This window comes from Protobothrops mucrosquamatus, unplaced genomic scaffold (assembly GCF_001527695.2).
Source record: "Protobothrops mucrosquamatus isolate PMUCROS unplaced genomic scaffold, P.Mucros_1.0 scaffold27, whole genome shotgun sequence".
Lineage (NCBI taxonomy): Eukaryota > Metazoa > Chordata > Lepidosauria > Squamata > Viperidae > Protobothrops > Protobothrops mucrosquamatus.
In genome coordinates this window covers 1,400,012-1,411,994 of record NW_015386412.1, presented here as the reverse complement: position 1 = coordinate 1,411,994, position 11,983 = coordinate 1,400,012, and the positions used below count along the sequence as shown (strand labels likewise).

At 49.6% G+C, this 11,983-nt stretch overlaps 1 protein-coding gene across 1 annotated transcript in view; it reads right to left on the bottom strand.

Moving 5' to 3' along the window:
* Positions 1 to 11,983, bottom strand: part of PRTG (protogenin) — a 58,699-nt gene that overhangs the window by 2,645 nt on the left and 44,071 nt on the right. Inside the window, exons 12-18 of the mRNA XM_015810990.1 lie at positions 3,492 to 3,587; positions 2,968 to 3,154; positions 2,313 to 2,440; positions 2,009 to 2,179; positions 1,411 to 1,596; positions 1,118 to 1,238; positions 416 to 584 (exon numbers count right to left, since the gene is read on the bottom strand). Coding sequence (XP_015666476.1) covers positions 416 to 584; positions 1,118 to 1,238; positions 1,411 to 1,596; positions 2,009 to 2,179; positions 2,313 to 2,440; positions 2,968 to 3,154; positions 3,492 to 3,587 — 1,058 coding nt within the window. The remainder of the gene's footprint in view (positions 1 to 415; positions 585 to 1,117; positions 1,239 to 1,410; positions 1,597 to 2,008; positions 2,180 to 2,312; positions 2,441 to 2,967; positions 3,155 to 3,491; positions 3,588 to 11,983) is intronic.

Genomic DNA, 11,983 nt, shown 5'->3' with positions numbered 1-11,983 from the left:
CGCTCCCACAGAGCGGGCCTCCTCAGGGTGCCGTCGGCCAAGCAGTGTCGGCTGGCGACCCCCAGGGGGAGGGCCTTCTCTGTGGGTGCCCCCACCCTCTGGAACGAACTACCCCCCGAGATCCGGACGATTCCGGATCTCCTATCTTTCCGCCGCGCCCTCAAGACATGGCTTTTTCAGCAAGCGGGTCTGGCCTAGGAAGAATTTTAAATAGGGACAATTTTAATTAGTATTTTAATATGACACAGCGGTAAATATTTGTTTTTAATTGGTTTTTATTGGGGATAGTGCTTTGTACTGTTTTAATACGCTGTGAGCCGCCCTGAGTCCCGTTGGGAGAAGGGCGGCATATAAGTTTAATAAAATGAAATGAAATGAAATGAGCCAGAAAAGCAAACAAATGTAGCCTTTGTACCTTGGCATCCAGAAAGCTTCCCCCTGCAATCCTGGGCAAGAGTGATCGCTCATTTTCTGCCAGGCTTTGCAGAGTTTTGGCTCCCTCATGGTTCCTCGTAGAAGAATGGCTGCCGCTGCCAGGGAATGGATCAGGGCTGGGCCGGCTGCTTTTGGAAGGGGTTCCTTTCCTGGGCAAGAGGAAACCAGGGGTTAACCTGATCTTCTAGCTGAAAGTTGACCTCTTGGTAAGCTCTAGTCACAGCTACCCCATTCTGAACGAAGAAGGCAGTGGAGGCCCTGAGCAGGCAGTGGACAATGGGCGGAGGAGCAGAAAGAAACAAGAAAGATTTCCCCCTGATATTGCAACTCCTCCTATAATCTCTGCCTTCTCCATCCACCACTCCTTGGGAACGTGCAAGTTAATGGTGGGAGGATGCTAAGAGACAGAACAGGTGCACAGCAGCCTACGTTGGTGGTAAGAATGGGGCAGCAAAGCAAGAGCTTGACCAGGGGCCACTTGGTTTCTCTGGCTGTGTCCCTAGGGCTGAGGCTAGGCGATTACAACCTGAGGTTCTACCATCACTTTGCACACATCCCAGTGAGGATTCGCTACACAGATTATGATGCACTCACACACACCCAACATTGGCACTGTGGGCCTCATACCTCCCACCCAGCCTTTCACTCACTCGTCACATTCACACACATACAACAAATTTACCTCGCTTTGCCATGGTAGATCAGGATAAGAATGCAGACTAAGATGCATACCAGGGCTATGGAGACACCTGCAATTATGCCCGTCATTGACTTCTGGTCCAACTGGTAAGAGCCAGAATGAGCTGCAAAAAGGAAACAGGTACTTCTATCCCAGGGACCTCGGTGGGACAGCAATGAGCAAGGAAGCCCATCCCACAATGTGCCAAGCTGCCCCTTCTAGGAGAGAGAGGAGGGGCCTAGTACCCAGGGAGCAGAGCAACTGTGTGATACATGCAGGCTGGGCCAGGGGCTCACTTGTGTCAGCCTCTGAGGAATCCAGGCGTTTCGGTCTTTGGTTTGCCTCTGAGGGCTCCTTTGGCAGGACCACGAGTTCCACTGCGCTAGAAAAAGGCCCTTCGCCCGCTTCGTTGGATGCAGCAATTTTGATGAGGTAGACACTTCCCACCCTGAGGTTCTCTAGTAAAGCCATGGTTATTGTTCCTGTAGGGAAGAAGGAGAGAAGATGACATGCCAACCATTTCTGTCTCCTTGGATAACCAGTGCCAAACTGCAGGTTGCCTGGCACAACCCTTCAGCCTGTTTCTGCTCCTGAGATTCTTTCTGAGATTCTTCACTGTGCAGGATCCCTGTGAGATCTACGACTGGCCAAGAAGTCATCATGTTAGGGAGTGGCAGGAAAATCACCCTTATTATCACAGCCCGACTTCTAAAAGAAGAGCCTGGCAACCAAATACCAAGATTTTTCTTGTGCTTCAGATCATCACTTGAAGCCATCAGCCCAGCAGTCTAGGGCTGCCACCTCCAGGTTGTGTTGACAAGTAGCAGCCATAAGGTTGGGGGAAAGTGTGAAGGCCCCAATCTTGGCACCCAGAGTCTGCAGGCTCCCACTCACCTTCCCGATGAAGGACTTGCCACTCGCCTGCGATCCAAGCTTTCCTGGAGGCGTACAGAATGGTGTATCGGGAGACGAGGGTTCCAATGCCAGCTGGTGACTTCCAGGAGACCAAGGCTGTGTCTTCCTCAATCATCGTCGCCTTCACTTCTACAGGTGGACCTGCCGGGGCTGTGGGGACAGATAGGCTGTCAATGAAGCCTCTGGAGCTCCAGAGGCCTCTCCTGGTGGAGTCTGAGAAGCTCCCCTGTGGGCAGGAATGGATTCCCAGTCAATGAGCGCCAGGCAGCAGCAACCTCCTTACCTTCTGGGAGGGTGGTGTGGTAAACCACTGGACTCCATGGGCTGGAGAGCTGATCCACATGGAGCCGAACGGCAAACTCATACTTGGTATTTGGCTCCAGTCCTTGGACCATCAAGTGAGTCTCTGACCTGGACATAAGGAACCAGTTAGCAGGACATCCCTGCCTGCTGCCTTTTGCAATCCTTGCTGAGTGTGCAACAGGGAGGATGCATCTCAGCATTGCCATGGGAGAGGTGTAGCACTGGACTGGCCCTACAGCGGGGGGGGGGCTCCCCTTTCTCCCAGTCAGGGCCTGAGGCTGCTTCTCTGCCTGGATTGAGGTGGTAGGGCCTGGTCAGCGGCACTCTCCTCACACAAAGCCACCAGTACCCACAAAAGGCCTTGGGCAGATTCCAACGTCCCCATTGAGAGAACCCAAGCAGGAGATTTTTCAGCTTAAATACATGATAACCGACAGAAACTGTCTTGGTGCTTCACGCAGGCCAGCCGCCAGGCCTCCTCAAAACCAGACATGGAGAAGGTCTGTCTAGTGGAGGAGCCATGGCGAAGGCACCAATTCTGCCTTGTGTGAATGGCGGGGTGGGAGGTGGTATCCTGGCCAGCTCCTCAGAGGGGAGCAGGGTGAAGACAGAGCAGGCGAAGAAGGCCCACGTACGTTTGAAGATAGAGCACCAAAGAAGCATTCTGCAGCCCCACCGGGTGACAGCGGAGAGTGTAGTTGATGACCTGTGCTGAAGTGAAGGCAGGCCGACCCCAATGCAAGAAGATGGAGGAGGAAGAGTTTGCTTTGGCGAAAAGGTGGTGGGGTGGCGGAGGGGGTGGCACCAGGCGGTCCTGCACAGCTGTAGAGAGAGGAGAGTGTCCTAAGCGTGGGGGAACCAGATCACGACTTGAAGGGTCAGCATCAGAAGTCCAGCCAGCAAAGAGCCCCCCAAATTAAGAGACATTTTCTGCAGCCCAAAGCAGCCAAGCCCGAAATGGCTTTCTTTCCTCTTCCCAACTGCCTTTTCTTTAGACCCCTATAAATTGTACCAGGGGCATCTGGAGCTAAGGAACAGGATGGAAAAGCTTCAAACCAATCTCCTACATTGTCCCTTTCTCAGACTTTACAATAACTGCATAATTCAAAAAGCTTCTGAAGTGCCACAATTACAGCAGAAAAACAAGCTGGAGACTCACATACACAGCTGGGGGTGCTAACGGTCTGGTCTGCCTCATAGCCTTCCTCCATGCTGTTGTATGCCAGCAGCCTGACATGGTACTTCCTTCTGGGGTCTGGATAAGGTTGAAGAACAATTGCTTAGCACAGCAGGACCCAACACTGGGAGGGAAACACAACATCCTGATCCTCAGTTTCTAGATTGGTCTCCTCCAACTGGGTGCTCTTGACACCCCAAAATTGCAGCCAGCATGGCCTGATTAGGGAGTCCTCCTCCTCCTTCCAGCAGCAACCCCAAATTTTGCCCCTTGGACTCATTATTGCTCTTGCTCATGTCTGGTTGTTCCATGGCCACTGGTCTCCCCAAAGGCCCTGAACAATGACTGCATGAACACAGCAATGCATCACGTCGACCAGCTGGAAGAGCTGAGAATGGGGCAGCCGGATGCTCACACCTCCTGGAACAAAGTTGAGGGCCCAAACTCTCCCTCCCCTGAATTTGCCTAGGCAGGAGGAATTAGCTGCAGCCTTACAGTCTGTGGAGCTTTGATGCTTCATAGTCCTGTTGTCAATCTCCCTTCAGAAGCATCATCCCTGAATCGCTGGGCTGTGGGGGAGGCAGTCAGGGAAACAAAGTCCACCCTGCCACACAGGACCAGGATTGAGCCAGCCAAAGCGTTGTCCCCCCCCCCATCCTCTCAACTGTCCTCTGGTCTATCTACTAATGTCCGGCCAGTCTTTTCCTACAGCAGGACACCAGAGGGAGCCCTTCCCCTTCTTGGAGGGGTGGCAACTGAAACCACTGTGGGAAGATCGAGTCTCTGGAGTCTTGCCAGGCGCATTTATGCTCAGCACCCCTTGGGTTCCCTTGCTAGAAACGGGGCCATCCCCACATCTGAGCCAAGACCATTTGCCTCCGAAAGGGGGATCTGGCCTTCCTTTGAAAGCCAGCACTCCAGAGCCCCCAAAGCCCCCTCTTCTTTCAGCTGCTGTTTTGAGAGTCTCCAAAGGGGCCTGAAATGAGGCCATAGGTCAGGACTAGATAAAACAAAGGAGGAATCCGAGGTCAGCCTAACCCTCTCCTTGGCACCGTCTCATCCCAGCAGATAAAGGATTGGGAAGGCAAGGGGGAGGGGGCAGTCAGCAATCAGATGGGGCAAGGGCTAACCCTGACTGTGCTGTCAAGCAAGAGGCATTTCGAGGCCCACCAGTTTTCTCCATGCAGAGAGGGGGGCTCTCGCACACAGCCCACTTTCCCAGGGCTGAGATTTCATTCCCCTTTTTTGAATTCTTTTGCCATCTCTGCCTCCCTCTGCAAAGGATGGGCAGGAGGCAATGTTTTATTAGCTGGATCTTTAAAAAAAAATCTTGGAAGTTATTTGTTAAAGCTATGCACATGGGGGGGGTGATAGTTTGCCAAGAGGCTGGCTTCATGGGGCAGCACAGAAGACTCCTGGGTAAGAATCAGCCTCAGGAGCAGCCCTGCTTCTGGGGAGGCTGCCTGCCAGCATCCACTGGCTTTTAGGACAGACTACAAAGTTCAGCCAAGGAAAATTGCAAATGTTCTTGCTGGGATTTAAGAATTGCTGAGCCTTGTGCCTTTCAGGGAAAGGGGCCCAGGGTCCCCGCCAAATGTCTAATTTAGTCTTTTGTCTTTCCGTGAGCCATTGTTGAACCCCCAAGACAATCCCCTCCCCCTGCTGCACAATAAACTCCAGATAATCATTCAAGAAGAGGCCAGCAGCCAGGCTGCTCTGACATCTGGGTCGTGGCCTTTGACCCGGGACCTGGGGCTCTCCCAAACCTGCTCCCAGCAACCGTTGCCTGGTGAGGGGGAAGGGTGGGAACAGCCTGGCGGAGGGAAACCTGACCCTCAGAAGGGGTGCAAAGGCTGAGTGCAAACAGGATCCATCCCACCACAAAGAGGGGTCAGCTACAGAAGGGGGGGCAGCTCTGCAGGCACTGCTGACTTCAACAGCAAGAGAGAGAGAGAGAGAGAGAGAGAGAGAGAGAGAGAGAGAGAGAGAGAGAGAGAGAGAGAGAGAGAGAGAGAGAGTGTATATGTATGTATGTATGTATGCATGCAAAATATAAATGATAAAGTCCATCCTTGCAACTTGAAGTCATCCTGAAGCTGTTTGCATTTCTGGCACTTCTCAGCTGGCTGGGAAAACAAAGGGTGCTGAAAGGATCCCCTGGGCTGAGCTGGCAATGCCTCCTCTCGCCTACCTTCCCCACTGCAGAGCCCAATCGCTGGAGCTTCCCAGGAGGATAGAATCTGGCCCAGGGAAGGCTGGCTTCTTGCTCCCCCTTCCCTCCCCACCAGTGCTGGGCTCTGTTCTTCCACAGGAAGGGGCAGAAGAGGGACATCTCTCTTTATGGAGCTGCTGGGGCACACTCTGGGCTCTGATGCCAGTCCAAAATGGCTTCATTCCAAATGAATGTGAAACACTTTGCTTCTCATGCCAGTATGGAAGGATGCAGTTGAGGAGCTCCTCACCTGCCTTTGTCTGATCTCTGCAGCAGCAGCCACTTTGCACCCCTGATCATACAGGATGCCCTAACCACGCAACGCACCCCTCATTTTTGGCAGCCAAGAGCTCCCGGTGGGATGGCTACCTGATGGTTCACCCCTTTGAAGAGGCTTCACTTGTTGCACAAAAGCAGAAGGAAGGCCTTGCTCCCCTCCTCCCCAAAATGCCTTCCCAAAAATCTCCCAATGCTTACTAAAAGTGCCTCCATCTTCCCTGGGACAAATGCTCTCCATGGAAAGGATGGGTCTCGGCCCCACAACAATAAAAGTGTGCAGAACAGAACAAAGCTGATCCGGTGAGTGCTTTCCCCTCAAAATGGATCTTTTTGTGAGAGTTGATTTCACTAGTTCACTTTTATTGACCTTTGAGTCAGTTACACTTGGGGATTGAGATACACTTCTTGAGAAATGGGTGGTACATAAACATCTAAACAAAGCAGTGTGGAGTCCCTCTGCTGTTTTCAAATGCCCAACACACCCTGAGAGGCAAAATTATAGCTTGTGAGGGTGACTGCAAATCTTGGTTTTCAAATGCTTCCAACCAAGGATTAGCAAGCTATGGCCTGAAGCAGGCTAGCCAACAGTTGTTTCACAAACCAGTTTGATAGGTTGTCCAAACTGGGAAATGCTAGACTGCTCGTTCTCCACTGTCCAGCAGCCTCAGAGAGCAGAAGCTCCCACTATGGGGTTCAGCTTGAAGGAACACTTAAGAAAAGCAGCACAGAACCCCAAGCCTCCTTAGAGGCTGAAGCCAAAAGCAAAAAAAGAAGAAGAAAAAAGACAAGCCAGACTTCCTCAAAGCAGCCTGGGCCTCATTTTGGTCTCCCCTGCTCTGCCACAACAGCCCCTTCCTCCCTTTTGTTGGTGTTCATCCCCCACTTTGTAAGATGAGACTAGGGCCTCATATAGCTCACCTCTCCCAACACCATTCAAATGAAATTACACAGAAGAGGAGGAGGGCCTCCACACCTCCAGGCTGCCCAGAGAGGACACGGTCATCCTACCTGAGGTTATGGGCCAAAAGCACCTGGCGGAGAAGGGGAAACTTGACAATTTTTGCAGTTTAGTGGCAATAACAATACAGAAATATAGGAAAGTGAGTACCAAACAGTTCCAGAATGCCTGAGGCTACAGATAGGAGTTTGCTATGTTGCCCGCCTCTAACCACCTCCCCGGAAAGGGCCCCAGGGGAGGACAGCACCCACGTGTTGCCCACTAAAACGGAAGCCCTTGTTTCAACATCCAGCTGCACAAACCACCATGGGCCGTTCCCACACAGCACAGCAGTCCAGATGAGCTGTGCAAGCTGTCACTGAAGAAGAAGACAAGAATTGGCTGCCTTAGAAAAATCCCCAAAGTAGACACACACACACACACACACACACACCAGGGAAACACAAGGGGGTTGGGGAGCAGAAAAGGAAAGAGACCAGATAAGCCCTTTTGTCTGCAGTCCAAGCCCTTCCCCTAAACCCTTTCTAGCCAAACCAACCTATCGGGGGCTGCCAATTGCAGGACATATCCCACTGTCAGAGAGAGTCCATTCATGAAGGACCCCTTGCTGGGGCTACCAATTCTTAAGCAGAAAATCTCTCTACTTTCCTTGAATTTGTATGAACCCCCTTTTCAAAATCTTAAGCTGTGGATGGCAACAAAACCTATGAACAGAGACAACTAAAATTTTAATCCATGTTCGGATGTTCCATATTGGTTTTAGATGCAGACAGGTACGCACCAACCCAGGCCTTCGCCAGGCCTTCTAACTCTGAATCCCCTTTCATGTGCTAATGGCAGCTTAACAAACTGTCTCTCCTGTCCAACATGGCCAGACCTTCAGTGATGAGTGCCTGGGCCAGTGGGTTGATTGATCTCCCGATGTGATTGATCTCCCGATGATCAATGGACAATGTTGATTTCATTTCCTCAGACAGAAGGTCTCTTCAGAAGCCTCTGCTTTTTGAATTGGGATTGAAAAAAGCAGGGCTTATCTCAAGGAAATATAGTGTAATTCCCAAATTGTAAACAACCAAGAACAAGTCTCTAGCTACAACTGCATTCTACAGATTCTTCACAGAGAAAGAAAAATAAATTTGCGTTTTCCCCTGGGAGTGAAAACATAATGGAAAACTGTCAGAATAAAAGCCCAAACATCCTCAGGATGGAAGAGCTCCCCTTCCACCCTCACAAAGAACCCCCACATAGATGGACAAAGCCTTGAAGTACCCTTAGCTCTGCTTCCAGCTGCACCACAAGAAAGGATGCTAATCAGCCCCAAACCCAATTTGGCCACATTTTTCATAACACACTCATGTTGAGCACAGAAACGAACGTGCAAATCTGCCTTAGAAGGCACATAGCAGCAAAACTCTTGTTGAGCTTGACCATCACATCAATCTTGTAACTGAGAGGCGGGAACCACTTTAGCCCCCCCCCCATGTTTTAATTTCAGGCAGCATGATGATCCATGCTAGGATGTGAAATTGGCTGTGGAGCTCTTTAGGACTGCCGATTCTTGAGGAACCAAGGGTGAAACCCACCTGCTTCACCCTCTTTGACTCCCCTAGACCAGGGGTAGGCAACCCAAAACACTCAGAGCCACTTGGACCCGTTTCCCACCAAAAACAAAACACTGGGAGCCGCAAAACCCTTTTGATAACACTACTCAAGATAATTCTTCTCCCCTGTCTCATAGCTGACAAAGTGAGAAAGAGCCTGTGGCCTAGAGGTTAATACATCTGCCTAACATGCAGACAGCCCAGGTTCGAATCTCAGAAGGGTATGTCTGGTTGAAAAGAACTAAAAAGTTCGAAATGGCTATTCCAGTTCTCCCTTAATTCTTTGTTAGCAATCCAAATTTTGAAATGTATATATGTATGTATGTATGTATATGTATGTATGTATGTATATATGTATATATATAAAATATAATACTATATATATATGTCCAAATTTCTTTATCTGACAGAGTTAAAGAATTAAATTTAACTCTTTGTCAGATAAAGAAATTTGGATTTATAAATGTTTCGCAGTTGCAACTTGAGCCTGCTTAACGCCCCTAATTGGTGGCTGCAAGGCAAAAGATATTGTAAAAAGTAGAACTGCAGTATAGCAGTTAGAAATGTCAAGGTGTAATCAATCAGATTCCTTCCCACAGACCGGTACGCTCCCACAGAGTGGGTCTCCTCAGGGTGCCGTCGGCCAAGCAGTGTCGGCTGGCGACCCCCAGGGGGAGGGCCTTCTCTGTGGGTGCCCCTACCCTCTGGAATGAACTACCCCCCGAGATCCGGATAATTCCGGATAATTCCGGATCTCCTTACCTTCCGTCGCGCCCTCAAGACATGGCTCTTTCAGCAAGCGGACCTGACCTAGGGTGGATTTTATATTGGGTTTTAAATATTCGGAAGACGCAACAGTAAAATTCGGTTTAATTCGGTTTTAAGGGGGGGATTGCATATATGTTAATGGTTTTAAATATGTTGTGCGCCGCCCTGNTAAATAAATAAATAAATAAATAAATAAATAAATCAGACCAGTCTGTCTGAAAAACTTCCTGTATATATATATATAAGTATATATATAAAATATATATATATATTTCAAAATTTGGATTGCTAACAAAGAATTAAGGGAGAACTGGAATAGCCAAACTCAAGATATATATATATTTCAAAATTTGGATTGCTAACAAAGAATTAAGGGAGAACTGGAATAGCCATTTTGAACTTTTTAGTTCTTTTCAACCAGACATACCCTTCTGAGATTCGAACCTGGGCTGTCTGCATGTTAGGCAGATGTATTAACCTCTAGACCAGAGGTTCTCAACCTTTTTAATGCCGCGACCCCAACTGGTCGTAAGTCGAGGATTAAACTGGTCGTGAGGACTAAACCGGTCGTAAGTCGAGGACTATCCAACCGGTCATAAGTCGAGGACTTTCCCTGCCCGGGAGCACCGCGCATGTGTGGTTCTGCCCCCTGCGCCAGCCGAGGCGTAGCTGGCAAGCGGCAGAGATGGAGCAGGCCGACCACCAGCTGGCCCCGCCCAAGGGAAGTAAGGCACCTGCTGGAAAAGGGGGGAAAAATGGCGGACAAAAAAAATGGCGGACAAAAAAATGGCGGACAGCCTTGCTTGGCGACCCCCGTGAAATGGTTGATTGACCCCAAATGGGGTCCTGACCCACAGGTTGAGAACCACTGCTCTAGACCACAGGCTCTTTCTCACTTTGTCAGCTATGAGACGGGAGAAGAATTATCTTTGAGTTTTAGTGCACCCTGTCGGCCCAAATATGGGAGAAAGGAATCTTTTGCCTGTATCAGCTCAAACTAGAGCTATCCACCGGCAGCATTCGCAACTGCGACATCATATGTGTTTTTCAAAATTTTGGATTGCTGACAAAGAATTAAGGGAGAACTGGAATAGCCATTTCGAACTTTTTAGTTCTTTTCAACCAGACATACCCTTCTGAGATTCGAACCTGGGCTGTCTGCATGTTAGGCAGATGTATTAACCTCTAGGCCACAGGCTCTTTCTCACTTTGTCAGCTATGAGACAGGGGAGAAGAATTATCTTTGAGTTTTGGTGCACCGTCGGCCCAATTGACCTCTGTCTGGCGCATCGATCACTAAGAACTTGGTGCATGGAAAACCCCCCACCCCATCATAAACCTTCTGTGAAGCCACCCCATCATAAACCTTCTGTGAAGCTATCTTACGTACTAAATAACACCAAAGGAACCCTCCCATCCCCACATTACCTTCAACAACCAATTGACATCCGGGGGGAGCATGAGCAACAACCTAGAGGCCCCCCACCCCTCCGAATGAGTAAACTTCTTCGGAGATCCGAAGGAACATCGCATAGCGTGGGAGAGACAAATCGCACCCCAGTAACCAGAGCACAACTCTCCAAACAGTGGGGAGGTTGGATGCCACTCAGTAGGAGCCCTTTGGCCGATCGGAATCAACGAGCCATCCCAACTGGGAGCCAGGATCCTCCGGCTCTCCAAGAAGAAGAGAGGGCAATCCCCCTAACCCGGCCCGTGACAGCGATCCACTCACCATATGGGTTGCGGATGATCTCAGCACGAGCTCGCCGGGGAGGAGAACGGGGCGAGCGGAGGGATCTACATGATGACATACGGGCTGAGGATGCCAGCAAAAAAGGAGAAAGGACTGTAACTCCTGTCCATCGTATTAATATGCAAACGATCCCAACACGAGTTCACCAAGGAGGTGAATGGAGTGAGCGGAACGATCCGTACGATGACACACGGGCTGAGGATGCCAGTGAAAAAGGGGAGAAGATCGCAACTCTTGTACACCGCACTAACAATGTTAATTCCTTCGGGCTTGACCAAAAAGGGGGGGACAAGGAGATGAAGGACTGTACTGCTATTAGGAGGATGGGGAATGGAAATAGGGGGGGCGTTGAGAGGAAACAGATTGGGGCAATGGCTACCCGGTTATAGGCAAGGAGAGGTGAAACCATTCTGGAACAAGCTAGAGGGGACAGACAAGAGGGTGATATGAGTAGACAAAGAGAAAAAATGGAAGATGTGGTTGTGTGTAGGAAAGGGGGTGCCCCGCCCATACCCGGCCCCAAAGGAGGAAAATCTTCTGGTGCCGTCTATATGGATGGGAGGCGCGGGAGAGAAACTATTACTATTAGAAAATCGGTGCCTGGAACATACTCAGCCACATCTGGCCCGATGACGAGATCAAAGAGTCGCGCACATACCCTGGCCAATCTATAAGAGGGACTCTCCCACTGACTGGCATCGTAAGCCCTGATGATGTCGGCAGATGCCAACGAAAGCTAGGCGGTTTTTTTGTTTTTTTTTAAGGTATTTTAGCATTAAATTATTTTATTGTACTCCCTGGTGCTCACGTTTATTTATTGATTTTATATATATATATATATATATATATATATATATATATATATATATATATATATATATATATATATATATATATATATAT